This window comes from Tyto alba, unplaced genomic scaffold, assembly GCF_018691265.1.
Source record: "Tyto alba isolate M040663 unplaced genomic scaffold, T.alba_DEE_v4.0 Super-Scaffold_6, whole genome shotgun sequence".
NCBI classification, from domain to species: domain Eukaryota; kingdom Metazoa; phylum Chordata; class Aves; order Strigiformes; family Tytonidae; genus Tyto; species Tyto alba.
The window spans coordinates 30,572,512-30,589,430 of NW_024881327.1; the positions used below are offsets into that span (position 1 = coordinate 30,572,512).

A 16,919-nucleotide genomic window follows, 5' to 3' on the forward strand; every position below is an offset into this window, starting at 1 on the left:
ATACAACTGACACGTCAAAGTACTTGGTGTACACAGAGCATCCGTATGTACAGTTCAGTAAATCCGAGGCTGTGCAACTTACACATAAATTCGGTTTCTCAGTTCATTACCTTCACTAAAATATAGCTGTGTAGAATCATAAGGTTTGTAGCCATCTCAGAAGGAATTTTAATCTTCTGGGTCTTTAACTCTGAATACATACTGAAAAGAACATCATGCGCATTTCGGTAGTTTCCTTGAAAACAAACAACACTGAATTTAATTTTCGTAACAATTTCTTTGCTAATGACACATATGGAAGCTGACTAGGAAGTCGTGTTGATTCTCAGAGCAAAACCTTTGCATGGATATTTCTTTGGACAGTCAGTCACAGGCAGTTGCTTGTCACAGTATCCTCAACAGTATCAGCCAGGGAGTTGAATAAAACAAAAAATTTATAGTTTGAGGAGTCATCTAAACAGTAGCAAAATACAGATAGGGATGACAATTTCATATAATGAAACTTTACAAATGGAAGGGGCTGTATCCAGTACATTGCTTCCACAATAAAGATGAGAAAAGGTATTTTTGAAGCATTTAGAGATGTTACCTCTTTTTGTTCTCCAGTGTCAGATATTCAAAAGCCCTTCTTTAAACGTGAATTTAACATACTTTTACTTTATCATTTGCTTTGGCAACTCCTTGCCTCTGCAACCAAACAAACCCAAAACCTTTCAGAGAGATAATTAAAATTTGAATGTTAATTCACTATGTTATATTGCTTCAAGGTTACTATCAAGGATTGTCCAGAACCACAGGATTTCATTAAAAGAGCAATGTAGCTGAAAACAACCAGTGCTTAATATGGACAGTCTGCACTTAGCTAGTTGTTTGTTATTGCTTTGGCTTTTTTTTTTTTGTTTTACTTCATTATTAGAGTATAAGAAAGTCATACTCTTTGCAGTTGGAGGTGTTTAAAGGAAATTTCAGATTCAGCTACTTCAGCAAACTTTTTTGTCTCTTTATACTTCTCTATCAGCAATAATTTTTGCTCTGTAGAGCAATGTGTTATGCATTGTTACGCACTACAATTGAACCAACCAGTGGACTTTGTGTGAGGTAGCTCAATACCACTCCAGAATTAGTTGCTGGAAAACAACATTAATTTTTCATGTTGCGTTCCCAGGCTCAGTGTAACAGGATCAGTCTTAAAATCACGTGATTACATAAAACCAACTTAAAGGAATACTGCACATAAAATGGTATACACAAAGGCAAATACCAAACTGTTTGACTTCTGAGGAAGGAGTTAACTATACTGATGTAAACTTCAGAAATAAACTCACTGAAATCTCCTGAAGGAAGAGGGGGACAATCTAGACCTGTGCTTCTGTGGAAGAAAGTCACTGCAAGATTTGTGATTTTAATGAAAAAAATTCTGTGCTTATTGTTACAGTGTTGCAGAACACATCTATACTGTTAGGGAATATGAAATGCAGTACGCGATACTGCATTTTAAATACAGGTTTTGAGATTCAGAGAAGCTAGTAAATAATTAAATCCTCGAGCCTTTACATTTCCTGCCTACATAATTAGCAGAAAGACAAGGCTCAGTGCCAGGTCCTGCATTTGGGTCACAACAACCCCACACAACGCTAGAGGCTTGGGGCAGAGTGGCTGGAAAGCTGCCCGGTGGAAAAGGACCTGGGGGTGTTGGTCGACAGCCGGCTGAATGTGAGCCAGCAGTGTGCCCAGGTGGCCAAGAAGGCCAAGAGCATCCTGGCTTGTGTCAGAAATCGTGTGGCCAGCAGGACTGGGGACGGGATTGTCCCTCTGTACTCGGCACTGGTGAGACCGCACCTCAAATCCTGTGTCCAGTTTTGGGCCCCTCGCTACGGGAAAGGCATTGAGGTGCTGGGGTGTGCCCAAAGAAGGGCAGCGAAGCTGGTGAAGGGTCCAGAGCACAAGTCCGGTGAGGAGCAGCTGAGGGAACTGGGGTTCTTTAGCCTGGATAAAAGGAGACTGAGGGGAGATCTTATTGCTCTCTCCCAACTACCGGAAAGGAGGTTGGAGTGAGGTGGGTGTCTCAGTCTCTTCTCCCAAGTAACAAGTGACAGGATGAGAGGAAACAGCCTCAAGTTGCTCCAAGGAGGTTTAGATTGGATATTAGAAAAAATTTCTTCACTAAAAGGATTATCAGGCACTGGAACAGGCTGCCCAGGGAAGCGGTGGAGTCACCATCCCTGGGGGTATTTAAAAGACGTGTGGATTTGGCTCTTAGGGACACGGCTCAGTGGTGGACTTGGCAGTGTTAGGTTTACAGTTGGACTCAATGATCTTAAAGGTCTTTCCCAACTTAAGTGATTCTGTGATTCTATGATTATTCACTGCTATGATGAATTGGAAGATCATGCCGACCAAGGGTTTAAGTGATTTTCCACTCCCTAGCCCAATGCTAAGGAACAGTCCATAAACGTTAATTTGCCTGGGCTGTTCCTGAGACTGCTATTTTTCTTTTATAGATATTTTTCTTAACTTACTTGAAATGAAAAGCAAGCAGTGTTATGGTAGGGGCTGCTGCCATGGCTACAGAGAAGTGTGAATAGTGGAGGCAACAGCTATTTTGCTTCTGGCCCTGTCCCACCTCATCACTTTTTTCTACTTCTAACTTCAGCTACTTATTACAGAGGAAAACAAGGCTTAAGTAAGCAGGTATCTGATCCTTCAACAGAAATCACCTCCTGTGCACATCTCCAACTGAAAAAAATCATGTACGAAGACTAAAGGATCAGTATCCAAGTCCGAAACCGCATGTAGAAACTGCAATTCTGTGAGAGGCAGAAAAGTTGCAGGCAATCTTAGTCACTATGTTTACTTGAATGTAATAGGGAATGCAGATAATTTTACACACTTTTCTTTTTTTCCAGTATTTAATACACAGCTATGAGTCCCGACCTCTTCACAAAGTCTACTTCAAATTAAAACCTTCAACTCGAATATAATTAAAAGAACTGATAATGTATATTTTCTAAGTGTAACCCTATATAAACAATGGTACCCTAAATACTGCAAAGGTGTCATATCAGAGAAAAGAGACTTACCTGAACACTGCTCCTCCCTGGCAATTATTATAGCAGTTCTGGCAGCTTCTCTGTATTGCTTTAGTGCCATGTATAAGCGGAATAGGTACTTGGCATCCTTAATTAAATCATACAAAAGCAATTAATACTAACTGAATACATACTGCTGTATTCTCTTTCGTTACTTGCCCAACCCACCACCACATTCTTCAAAACAAGCAGACAAGCTGGCTTGCTTCATGAAAACCTCTTCATATCAACATGCTTTAGCTATGCTACGTTCCCCTCGAAGTTTTGGCTGCTAGGACAGCCAGATAAACACCCGCGCTGAGCACCCTGGCAGAATCGTGGCCGTGAGATGCCAAGCCCTGTCGATACTGACGCAGAAAGCCGCCGACCGTTAGGCACGCAGAGAGAGTTGTACAGGTGGAAACGCGACAACTTCAGCCGTGTAGGCACTTATGGTGTCACCAAAGAACCAAAGGACTCCTTTAGAAAACAAAATGTTTAAATTGTGTTACGGATCTAGACGCAAACACGGCTCAGTGTGGGTAAGGGTGACACAATGCAGCCGTTACAGTGTGTACTGTCCTGGGATCAGACGGCAGACATCCAGCACAGCTGAAAACCTGAAAATTCAGGGGACAATCAGCTAACAAAATGCACAAAATTTATAATTTGCTGTACCATGTACTTTTGATATATTACATGACACAAGAATGGCAAATGGAGCAAAGGGTTCACCCCAGAACTGGCAATCCAACAGCGGGAAAATTGGTGAAATAATTTAAAAACAAAACTTTAAAAAACCAAGGTGGCAGTATTGAAAAAAACCAAACAAGTTCTATTTTTGTGAAGTGTACTCAAATTTCTAGCAGACTAGCAAAAAAAAAAAAAAAAAAAAAAAATCAACAAGAGAAAAGATAATTGGTCTTTCATAAGGATTTTGAGAAAATCCTCAAAAGATGTTGTTCCTAAAAATACAGTTAAAATAAAATGACCTTGCTTATGATGAAAAGGAACTATTAGTGAAAACAACCAACTGGGTTGGTGTCACTATTTTATATCGTTAGCAGTGATTTCTAAATGGGATCAATAAAAAGTAAAGCCTGTGCACAACAATTTTTTACCTAGTAAATCAAGATTAAGTTAAGCTGAAATATCCTGTATAATGGTATGGTTCCAACTTTAATATACAAATCAGGGAAAAAAAAAAAAGACGCTGGTAACTTCATAGACAGCTTAGTAAACCAATTAATTTTGCAATATTAGTAGTAAACCCAAACATTTACAGTGTGTTGTCTATGTTAAAATGGTATAAAAAATTATTTAAAATAATTGTACCAATCAATGTTGTGCTGTTCTCTAGAATACCATGTGGGTTTTGTGTGTAAGTCTCAAGCACATAGAAAAAAAGCAGAAATTCAAAGGAGCAAAAATATGAAAGATATAAAGACATTTTCTTATAAAGAAGATGACTGCAGAGATTAAATCCCTACTTGAGAGGCAAGGAAAAAAATAATGAAAAAAATCACAGAAATAAAAGCAAGAGAGAAAGACTGGCATACAGATGGAAAAAGGGCAAGTCAAATTCTTCTTTTTAACTTGCAATATGAGGAAAAACATTAAGTGACCAAAAGTAATTATTTTTAAACTAATGATGGAGCCAAATTTTAAGTAACACATGATCAAAAGGTCAAACATCTTAAGAACCATAACTTAACGATAATGAAATAGTCATCTGGATAATAAAGTAACCACAATTATTTATATTAGTGGCTGTTATTTATCCACCGTAAACTGCCTTAAAAGGGAAAATTGCTATTCCCTGAATGAAAAAACCCCAAAATCATTATGAATGGTAGGCTATGATGTAATTCTTCCCAACTTCTGGCACCTCCTAATGACCACAGATGGCAATTCCACTGACGACAGCAGGAGGCTGCACTTCTCCATCCAGGCTGCTTCTATTTCTCCAGCAGCAAGAGAACGATCCTGTCCCAGCAGGGACCAGTGCTCTTGGTATTTGCCATGTCCCTAACTATATTTTACTTAAATAATATATTTAAATGACTTACATGGCAGCCATATGTAGAAAAAAATATAAAAATACAAGGCATTTAAGAAAAATTAGTCTAATGTTTTACTTTCATGTTCTTACCTTTAAAGCCAGCCATTTTAAAAGCAAAAATTGCAGCAACGAATTTTCAACTGACAACACATTTCCTAAGGTCTTTGGAAAAATTTATTACTGCAGTCTAACCGATCTTAATATTAGATAGCCATGATTATAATTTAGTTTTGCTTTATTAAAACACAGGTACTTAGAAAATATGCACACAGAAAACAGCAGAACCGTGCTAGCTAACACCCCCTGAAGAGTTACTAAAGAACACACATGCCAAATTGAGATTCTTTACATGCTAAAGTTAACCAATAGAATAGCTGACATCGTAACACATTTAAGAAATAGATTATAATTAGTCAGACAATAGTGTAGCAAAATTTTGGTAAGCATAATAATTTTGATAATGTGGTGCTTGATTAAAATGCCACCTAATTGCTGGCTATGAAAGACTTAAAGCAAGCAGGCTGCTGTGAGTGATGATCGGAAGACCAATGCTTGAAAGGATTAGCAAGTTTCTGCTGCACGGCTACTTTAATTCACTTTTACTTTCAGCTTTACAAAAATACCCCCACATAAAAGCTGCTATCCTCTAAAAACAACCCCATTTGCTCGATAATTTCAAAAACAGTCTCTATAGCATAATAAAGATGAATTGTTTTTAAGTAAAACAAATATGCATGATTTCATAAAGTAAAATTTTGTTACTCACTGAGACAGACTATGGCAGATTGGATTAAGGCATTCGGAAGAACAAGAGACAGCTTTTAAACAAGGAAAAGCAAGCTCTACATTGAAGTTCAAAACAATGTTAAATATGGCAATTATGGCATTCACAAAATTCCTAAGTGTTTTCTAAAACCTTTAGAATCTCTTCACTATGGAGACCGTATCATAGCTCACTTCCCTTATCCAGTTCTATGCACTTCTTTCAACCAGATGGCTAGGCTGCTCTCAGAAAAATCTTCTGGCAAGATCTTTCTAGCATCTTAGAAGAGAGACTGGATGCTACAGTTTCTGTCCATCCAACTTTCAGCATAAAAATGGAATTACTTTTGCTTACACTGATGCTGCACAGAGTTTTAATCTAATGCCTCCAACAACTTCATTCTTTTCTGGTCTCTTGCAGTTGAATTTAATTTGTTTCACTACATTTTTCTTCTCTCGTAATTTTACTAATGTTCACATTTCAAATTACAGGTATATATTAAAGAGATAGAAGGTTTGGGTTTTGGTTTGTTGCCTCTTTTTTTTTTTTTTTTTTTTAAATTAAATTTTATAAAAGGAAAGTTGGCTTGGCCATCAACTGTCCAGTGTGTCTACAAGTCTAAAATATCAAACCCTTAATCTCTACGCACCATACAAAGAGGAAAGAGCTAGAATTTCTAATCTTCCAACAGAATCATAAACCACACCTGTAATATTAGGAGTAGTCTTGTAGCACAGCAATGTGATGCAACAGCAGTGATAAAAATACAGTACCTTGGGCATGCCATCACTTTCTCCCATGAGATAGTCTATCAGCTGATTTGTTAAGGCTTCATCTTTTGCCCGTCCCACCTATTAAATAAAGACAGAAGAAATTATGATATGAAAGGAAAAATACTTACTCATTGTCCAGACAATTACTTGGTTCATCAGCTTTGATGTGCAGTAGCTCATACTTATTTTCTAATGTGTTATGTCAGGGATTATAACTAAGTAGGTCTCTACCAGCATCAACTGTTTCAGTCAGCTTCAGTGCTGGGAAGGCATCTGAATCTAGGGACCACGAGCTGAAGCCCGCTGTCACAAAGTTATGTCTATCAACCCAGGACAATTTGTGCCTCGGAGGAATATTCAGTGTTGGTCACTAGAACAGAGCCAGCACTATTTGGCCAGTGGAAGAAACAGTCTCAAAAACGTGTCTGAGATGTTGAGGTTCCACAAGGATACGTATGGTACAGCTGCAGTAATAGTCTTTGGGCTGAAACATCCAGATACAGAGGAAAGAATCAGACACCTCAAACTTCAGTCTTACAAGCCCTGCCAACAGCTCCCTGAAATGGAAGGCCTCAAGAGAGGCTGTGCTTGTTCTAAGCAGAATCAAGTCTACTGTTTAAAAACTTGAAACAGCTCTAGTGATACCTAACAAGGTTTTCAAAGCTATGGGTTATTCAAGGGAACAGACGCAGTCCGAGCATGATGACAGAAAGTGAAAGTTGCAGGAGATGCTTAGATGGCAGCTGGCAGTGGGCCGGCTTAGGCAGGTTTCCAGCTTACGTAGTCCAGAAGGGAATCTCAAGAAACAGAGTAGGTTCACATGTACTGAGGTGCACCATGAGTGAGAGACCTGGTGACTACAGAATTTTTGAGATTATGCACAAAATAACTAAGCAAACATTGCTTCATCCCAGAATTCTTTTTTTTTAGGGATGGAAAAGATTCTTATAAGTAATAAGGAAGAAAACCAAAAGGTAACTAGTAAGGGTGATGCTACAGTTGGTTTTCTGTCTGATAGTAGAAGTTGAGAGCAGTGGATATTGTCTACCTTGACTTCAGAAAGGCTTTTGACACTGTCTCCCATAACATCCTCATAGAGAAGCTGATGAAATACAGGCTGGATGAGCAGTGAGGTGGACTGAAAACTGGCTTAATGGTGAGGCTGGAGAAGAGAAGGCTCAGGGGGGGATCTTGTCAATTATATAAATACATGAGGGAAGGGCACAGAGAGGACAGAGCTAGGTTGTCTTTAGTGGCTTGGCACCACTGGTTTTTAGAGGCAACTGGCACCAGCTGAAACACAGGAGGTTCCATCTGAACATCATGAAACACTTTTTCACTCTGAGGGTGACCAAGCACTGGCACAAGTTGCCCAAAGAGGTTGTGGAGTCTCCATCCTTGGAGATAATCAAAAGTTGTCTGCACATAGTCCTGGGCAACAGGCTCTAGGCGGCCCTGCTTGAGCAGGGGGGTTGGATCAGATGACCTCCAGAGGTTCCTTCTAATCTGAACCATCCTGTGATTCTGTGACAGAAAGCTACAATGGAGGCATATTGACTTCTCTAACCATGGAGTGCAGACTGGAAAAATCAGCAAAATTGAAAAATTGTATATGGATATTGTTAAAAAAGAAAATTCCAAATTCAGGTGTCTCTTCACGCACAACCACAAAAATCTGAATGAATTTATAAACCTTCCTCTGCAGACTGAGAACACGTTCTCCTCTGGTGTCAGTATTAACTTATTCTACTTTTATTTAATGCTTAGATATCACCTTTACTGACACAGTTTTCCTTCTATTTGCAATCTGTCCAAACACACTCACTGATGCTAGGAAAATGTCACAATACTGAAGGTAAACTTCTTGAAAAGAGTAAGAATTTTTGTTTTATCTAAGTTGCTTACTGTTTCAATTGCCATTTCTATAGCCAAGTTATCTTCTGTGCTTGGACTTTTCATAAAGTGCTTTAACGCCTAAAATGATACAGAAGAAAAGTCAAAAGTGAGACATGAAATTAACATTTTCCTAATTTTTATCAGGTTATTTCTCTCTGCATTTTGACAGACAAATGGCACGCTGGATGCTTATCCTGACTGTATTTTACAGCCATAAGGGTAACCACATACACTACAGAGGTAGCAGCTGCTCTTACAGACACTCCTTCAAGAAAGAACAGTTGAGTCTTTGCCAAATTCTGGTGTATACCTTCATCCAACTGTGAAAGATGTTCACAGCAATATGGTAAGAAGAAATTAATGATTAATGTGCCACTGGACTCCCCTTATGCCTCAGCTGAAGGAGTGGTCACCTACAATGGTTGTAATTTGCAAAAATCAGTAATATTTTTTTGGTATGTGTTCAGTATAAAGAAGTCAAACATTTAATAAGCACTAGTTCACTGATTTGTAGATGATCAAAAAGTAGTGTGTTGACTGACATAGTTCAATTTACATATTTCCTTTTTTTAAAAAAAAGCTTTAAGTTAGGGCATGCTACAGTATTAACTGAATTAATTAGTCAGCAACCAAGTTTTCATTGGTCAAGCTAATGAAATATAAATAAATTCTACTTGTGTTTTCATGACATTTAGAGATTCGTTGAGAACAGTATATGACTGATCTACCTGGAGACTCTACTGCTATGAAAAAGTTACATGGATGGCAGTGTATAATTCACAGCATACAATGTAGGGAAGTGTAAACGTAAATAGTTTACTTATGTTTTTTACATTTTTAAAAAATATCACTATGTCATCAGTTAAGGCAGCTAAGGTCCACTATGAACTTCCCTCATTTTGAAGTACTGTATTTTGAACAGTTTCTATGAATGTTTAACTATCCTTGTTTTATCCTTTAAGTACTGACCCGTCCATATTGACCACACAGCAAGAAAAATTTTCCCGCCTGAAAATGTTTCTTTTCTCCTTCAAAATACAGTGCGATGCTCTGATAATCTTCATTGGTAGTACTTTCAGAACCTGCAACAGATAGATAGCATTGATAGCAGAGTATTGAGTATTCTTATTAAGCAAGATAGAGGCCCTACTGAAAGAACAAATTCCTATTCTACAGGGTTTTTTTTCTATTGACATTCAAAAAAACGCAAAGCCAGCTAGGCTCAAATTATGTTTTATACATTTTTTTTTCCTATTTAATCTCACTAAATGTCAGACACCAGGAGCTAATAATGCAGTGAAATAATTGTTTCCATAGGTTTTACACCATAATGGGATCTTTGTTTTTTTAACAGACATAATAAAATGGCTTACTAATGATTTTTTCCATTCTATCTTGGCAACAATACAACACAGCAAGTGATTATGTGATTATCACCTGAATTATTTTCACGGTTTAAGAATATGTGAGTATATCTGTATTGCACATTGCAAGACTACCAGGACCAATGTAACCATGTGGTAGCAGGGAATACTACTTAGTCTTCTAACGAAGACTCCATTCTACTGTACTAAAACAAAGACAGCCACTACTCCAAAGTTAGTTCTAAACCCTTTTTGCACCCACTTAGATTACAGTTTAAGACATCTATTTGGATAGAAGGAAGAAAGCGTAAGGAACAGCAGAACAATAGTGGCCACCTTAAGAAGCAGCTGCAACAATACATCACCAAGCTAGCTGTTACCAAGTTTATATAACCTTCATAACAAGAATAAATTTTTTAAACTAAGAGATTAATTGAAAACATGAGATAATTTGGTAGGTATGTATGTGGAACTGTTTCCACAAGGAATAGTGCCCGAGAGAGGTGAAAAATATAAAATTTATTGCAAATCAACAAGGTGGATGCTGACTGACTTGATGGCCTGAGATAAAAATCAGCTTCTCAATAAGGTCTCCTTTTTGTCTCCCACTGAGACAAGAGGAGGCCATGAAGGGGGAAAAAAAGGAAACACAAGTGACATGCATATGTAAGAAAAGAGCTGAAACCATGAAAAAAGGAAAAGAGGGGATAAAAATCAAGAATTGTACCAGTAAAATTCTCAGTTTTGGAAACGCAGTACTACATATATCAAGGTCCAAGATTCCTCAACAGACACGAGAGAATAGTCTAGACAAATGCTTTATCTCTAAGGATAAACAGGAAAAGCTCTATCACAGGCAAGACTTGAAAACAAGCTAGAACAAAGACCAAGAGCGATACCTAAGCTGAAAGCAAAGCCTAGCTTGTGAAATTGAATTAGACACAGGCTGCCAAATCTGTCTGTATCAAGTGGAAATGGAAAAGGCTGCAAGCAAAACTTCATACCCGTTGTCTTATGATTTCAAATTGGCCTAAATCAATTAGAAGAACAGTAAAACATATTGCAAGCAAACTATTAACCTGGAGTACTCACTGATGATATCAGCATAAATCTCCATCTTGTTGTGTTGTTGAGCTAATGTGAAAGCTTCATTATTGCACTTGGACATGACCAGGAACTGGATGGCAGAACCATAGTCACCAAGCTGCAGAAAGAATCTAATCAGAATGAACAAATTAATATCTTAGTACTAATTAGCATAATGAATACACCAAATGTTTTAGGAATACAGCATAATTTGTGGCATACAAATATGATACATTTCTGAATTATTTTATATCTTGATTATTTTAAATAGGTTACTACAATTAACTTAGTATAAATTACTTCAGGTTAATATAATTTTAATCAGAAGGTTTAAAAAAAAGAAAAATCAGTACCTGCTTAGCTATCCAAGTTTTAGAGCTCAAATCAATAAACTGAAGTACACAGTCACTGGCCAAGTACCAATAAACAATCTTATACACTAGCAAGCCACACCAACTTCCAATAGGTATGGCCTTTGTCACCCCCTTTTTTTTAACCTGCATCATATATGATTGTTACCTGGCCACCATCTTTGCTCCATCAAGAGACTGTGTTTCTCTCACAATATTAACGGCCTTTTCAGGATTATTAAGGTGATCCAAATGCAGTCGAATTACACTGTCCCATTGTTTTGCATGCTCATAAGCTATCACAGCTTCCTTGTACCTGCAAAATAATTGTTCCACATCCGTTTTTCTAACTTTTAAATAATTCTTTACAATATGGTGTGAAGGAAACATACAGTATTTTATTTCTGAGGTTACTTTGTGACATCTTCCTTTCAGTTGGCATATAATAGCCTTGTTCTGCATTTGCTATGTTTTTTTTGGTCGTTATTTCATTTTAATTGGGAGAACGAAAGGCAGACAACAGAAAAATGTTTATCACACTATTTTTGACCTACTCTGCCAGCATCCCTTTTGGTATATGTTAAAAGCGATTCATCTGTTCCATCAGCAAACATCATCTGTTTCATCAGTTCCATATGAAATCACTTGGGAGAGAACAATAATAAACAGATGATAACTAGTTGCACAATTTTAAAAGTAAGACTTCTGTTCTGTGAACAAGATCAAGCAATTTCTCATTCTCACACTATGCAACTGACACAAATAATATTTTCTAGTCTTATCAGTACAAACATTTAGCTTTCGTGCTGTTTCATACTACAAAGTATTATTCTGAAGCACATTTACTTACTGGTAAGGACTAGTAGAAACTGTATTCTGTGATTAAATATAACATATTTTGGGCTTTCATTTCAGCCAAGAATTTCACACTATTCAATATTTTGCAAGTGCAGCCATTAAGATGTAACAGTAATTTGGTTCCAGAATGAAAAATTTTCTTTCATAATTACTCCTTCTTTGAATGACCTTTACAAATCACAGCTAAGGAGTTGTTAGAAACAAACAACTTCAGTACCCTGCTAAGTGGAATACTGCATTGGGTGCAGTACTCTAAAACCTTTAATGATTTCTGTTAAAAATATATTAATGCTTAGACAGGAAAACAATCAATTAGAAACACATCTCTGATACTAGTGGAAGGTCCTTAGATTATGTTTAAAATCTTTACACAATACCTTAAGTTTATGCATTTCAGAATCCATTTTCACAAAGTTATTTTATGCAAAATCTAAAGTCTGTCTTTTAATTAAATTTTACAAAAGGGTTGTATAATAATAATAGTAATAACAACAACATGTTTTATAAAAAAAAGATAAGCATTCAAATGCACCTGCCATCTGCTTCTTTGGCCTTTGCATATTGTAGGTGAATCTTTGGAGATGAAACATGAGGAAGTAGTTCACCAACCTTTGCCCTACAAAGACAAGATAATAATAATTTAATAAATACATCCAGTTTCAATTTTTCTGTAGTAAAACAGGCATATTTCTATCAAGACTGAAAAGAAGGCTAAAAAGGAAGTAATTTAACATAACGTATAAGCTTTGAAGGCACTTCAACATTTCCAAAAAGCTGTACTTTATAGATGTAAGAGCTGGAAATCATAGACTGCTTCATGAACATACAGACTTAAAGAAGGACAGTATCTTCTCTTCTTTAAGATGTAAGAGCATAAGAAATGCCAGACCACCAATTTTTACCTCCACTATTCTCTAATTAATCTACAGAAGCAGCACAGTATTAAAACTATAACCTGAAAGAATGTGCAAAAGAGTACAAAAAGACCACCAAGAAGGTGGTGACTGTGTGCTTAAGGCCACAGGTAGTGCAGAGGACTCTAGGCAATTAGAACCAGATTCCCTGAGTGACAACAACTGTGACAACAGTGTGGAGGAACACAGAACTACGTCATGCCTTCCATAAATCTAGCTTCAGGAGTTGTACAAAGTGATATGATCGATAAAAGGCAGCAAACTAAGCAGTGGGCCTTTCAGGATAAAGGATATGAGAGGCTGGCCTTAAATCTCACCTCTTTGCCTAAACGATAGGGCATTCCCCACACTGAACCTCCTTCTGCTAGAGTAAACAAAGCTTGTGCCTCCCACCTTCCAAACCAAGGCTATCATTATCTGCAAGCTACCCTACTTAATGAAGCATTCTCTTGGACCATTCTGATGCCACTGACACTTCTATGATGGAATAAAATTTTCCTTAGTAAGTGAACATAATCTTCCAACCAAATTTTTAGAGCCCTCGTACGAATGAGGTGGGGTCCTGATCTCTGCTCCAAACAGTTCTGAATATTAGAAGTCTGTAAAATGTAATTAGGCAATAATTAAGCCCTTAAATCTCTCAGTAAATTGTACTTTTCCACTGGAAACTTGACAATAATAAACTTCACTACAAACCATTAAAAATATATCAAACATAACCCCAGTGATTCTGACTACTCATGATATAGACTCCACTTGAACCAGCAACTTCATTTCCAACTGTCTGAATATTCAATCTCAGATACGTATTTTATAACTGAAGAAATGTAATGAAGTAAACAGTAACTACATGAATAAAATGACTAAATTCAATGGGTGCATGCGTACATGCACACACACACATACATAAAGGACTTGAAATTTTATGTAACTTTAAACATAACACACAAAAAAAAAGAAAAAAGGAATACTATCTCCCATTTACAGTAAGACTATATTTAAAACAACATAAGCTTCTGAGAGAACACTGTTCTTGTTTAAGCTTGAGGGAGGGAACAATAAAATCAGTGAAACATAATTAATGAGACATTTGTGCTATTCAGAGAAACATTCCTTTCCAAAGAGCACCACAGCAAGTCCTCTGAAATAGGGCACTTCCCTGAAACCTGTACTTACCAGTTTTTACATCGGATGTATACTGATGCTGCCTTGTCATAATATTGTCCCTTTTCGTACAGCTGAGCAGCTTCTGAAAATTGCTAAAATATTGGAAATCATTAAAATATCATTTCTAAATTAAGACCACAAATAAATAGATAGCTTAATGAATTCACATATTCAGCCTTGGCTTTATTAAACTCTTTTGAATACCTTCATACACTCCAGAATAGCTCCACAGTCTCTTTTTAGTAACCTACTGGGATGTTTAATGGCCTGGTTTACCCCTCGACGGATATCTCCCATCCGAATGGACATTTGAGCCACTCCAGCAAGACAAGCTTCATCATGTTCCTGGTACTGGCAATCAAATGAAAAGCAGTAACTATACATTCTATATCAGAAATACCAGGTCATAAAAGCCACAGTAACCAAGCACTGAAACAAATTAAGAAAACATTACATGGACTTAGTTAAATCATTTTTTGTCTCAAAATTCTTGCCTAGCAGCAGCTGTCACTTATTTAGAAGAACTAAGCTGCGTTTTATTCTTAAACTTTGTCTTTAATTTTTACATTTTACTTACAAGACTTGTCCAGATCAAGCATACATGAGAAGAATCTGTTTTACAGACAGCTCAGTACTACTCTCCTCCAAAACCAACAGTAGAGAAAAAGAGAAACTACAGGCAGGATATTTTTTTATTTTATTTTATTTTTTTTTAAAGTTGGTAAGGCCACTGATGTTTCATAAAGCCAAATGGCTTGAATTCAGAAAACATTGTTATTTCCCCTATTATTTTCCTCTATTATAATTTAAGATGCTTCCTAATAGACATTTTGCAAATATTATGGGAAATAATGCCAGAATAGAGGATCCACTGAATATGATGTTTATTTCTAACACAATCCTTGCTTTTCTTCATATAGTTAAAAATTTGGTAAACAAGAACAGAAGGAATAATTAGGACTTTTGTTATAACAATGAAAATCCTAGCAATATTTTCTCTGACATTTGCATGTCTATTATGAAACTGCTCAAATTACAAAACCTTAGTTATGCCATGTTAATACTATGGCAATAACGCTTTATACCTAGAGAAAGCATAAGTCTGTATAATAAAAAATAAGAAAAGTGCAAAGACTACTATCCCAAAAGCAACAGTCATATAGATTTAGAGCTGAGTAAGAAAAAACTAAATTCAAATGAGTCTGAAACATGACAACTTAATGTGTAGTACGATAGTACAAATGCTATATTTACTAAAAAGGAATTACCTTATTGTTTCCAGTGATTCCCTTCTCATAATGTGCCAGAGCGTTAATATAATCACCCCTAAAAGAAAAATGGAAGTTATATGGAAGAATATTTTTAATAGGGAAAGATGGTTGGTTACCTTCCTACCACACAGATTATGCATGTATCTGTCTTGCTGAAAGGAAGGCAAAGACTCTATCTGAACAATCCATCTCAATAATCTCACTTCTATTTCCACATTTTTCTGGAAGATAAATGAAACTAACCTTTTAAAATTATTTAGAATTTTTGCAATGTAAAAACAAAGGCAATTTTATTTTCTTAAATGCATTCAGAACTCAAGTTACAGATGGTTGCATTGCTGCAATTGCCTCTGTTCCTTCCTTCTGTGACCAACACGTGTTCTCTCTCAGTGCCAGGGGGTACTGTCAAGGGGAAGGAGTTGTTTAAAAACTCTATTAATAGATAAGAGTTTTTCCTCTTGGTTTAGACATTAAACAGACCAGGTTTCATCTGGGAAGAATTAACTATAAAACAGACTTTAAAATCATGGCAAATGGTTAATACCTTCTCTCTTTCAGGGACTGGCAGCCCTGAAGTTTGACACTCCTCTACCTAAAACATGTAAGAAAATGAAGGCTACTGGGTATTTAAGGAGACACAGGCAAAAGGCAAGGCTTTTGTCCAATGTAAGAAGTGTTAAATGGTGTGAACTTTATTTTTCAAGCACTTGCCTGCAACAAAGAATTTATGTGGTAGATGATATTATTGTACAGTGGACCTATAATTTGCAAAGAACCAAAATATACTGAAATTAATCAAAAGTAACTGCTATTTGCTAACATATGTCTCTAGCATGAAGTATTCCTTACAAACCTACTCTTCCTCCTACTACAGCTGCAAGACCTCACAGAATCCTCTCACAGCAATGCAGTCAGCTGTATCTCAATTCTACATTCTTCCAGTGGCATGAGTATTGGCTTAATATTCTTATGCTGCAACTTTACAGGAGAACTTACATGAATTCAAGCTGCACTGCATATTCCTTTGATATGAAAGGGATTTGGTCTGGGGCCAAACGCTTAGCCAGCTGAAGTGCGCTGTCCCAGTGTTGCAAGTCTTTTCTCATCTATTAACAAAGAATAGTAACATTTTCTGATGCATGTATCAAATTCTGAATTCTAATATGAACCTTATATTATTCTAAATACAAATATAGACCTAGTATTCTAGAAAGATTCAGATAATTTGAGAGACATTCATCCGAAAAGAATGTCTATCAGTAACACAACGGCAAGAACAAAACCATAGGATGACAGAATTACCAGAAGATAAAATATTCCAACATCAAGGTGGAGATGAAAACAGCA

At 36.7% G+C, this 16,919-nt stretch overlaps 1 protein-coding gene across 4 annotated transcripts in view; it reads right to left on the bottom strand.

The window, feature by feature from the left end:
* Positions 1-16,919, bottom strand: part of WDR19 (WD repeat domain 19) — a 46,724-nt gene that overhangs the window by 7,946 nt on the left and 21,859 nt on the right. For 3 of the 4 annotated variants that reach the window (XR_006166995.1, XM_042807597.1, XM_042807599.1), the window contains 13 exons: positions 16,569-16,678; positions 15,570-15,627; positions 14,506-14,652; positions 14,311-14,393; positions 12,753-12,836; positions 11,532-11,678; positions 11,019-11,143; positions 9,532-9,644; positions 8,572-8,640; positions 6,667-6,744; positions 5,897-5,905; positions 3,081-3,177; positions 111-235 (listed from right to left, as the gene is read on the bottom strand). Coding sequence is in view for 3 of the 4 variants with exons in the window: in XM_042807597.1 (XP_042663531.1) it covers positions 111-235; positions 3,081-3,177; positions 5,897-5,905; positions 6,667-6,744; positions 8,572-8,640; positions 9,532-9,644; positions 11,019-11,143; positions 11,532-11,678; positions 12,753-12,836; positions 14,311-14,393; positions 14,506-14,652; positions 15,570-15,627; positions 16,569-16,678 (1,245 nt within the window). In the remaining variant the exon portion in view is untranslated. The remainder of the gene's footprint in view (positions 1-110; positions 236-3,080; positions 3,178-5,896; positions 5,906-6,666; positions 6,745-8,571; positions 8,641-9,531; positions 9,645-11,018; positions 11,144-11,531; positions 11,679-12,752; positions 12,837-14,310; positions 14,394-14,505; positions 14,653-15,569; positions 15,628-16,568; positions 16,679-16,919) is intronic. The other variant, XM_042807598.1, reaches the window with a different exon arrangement.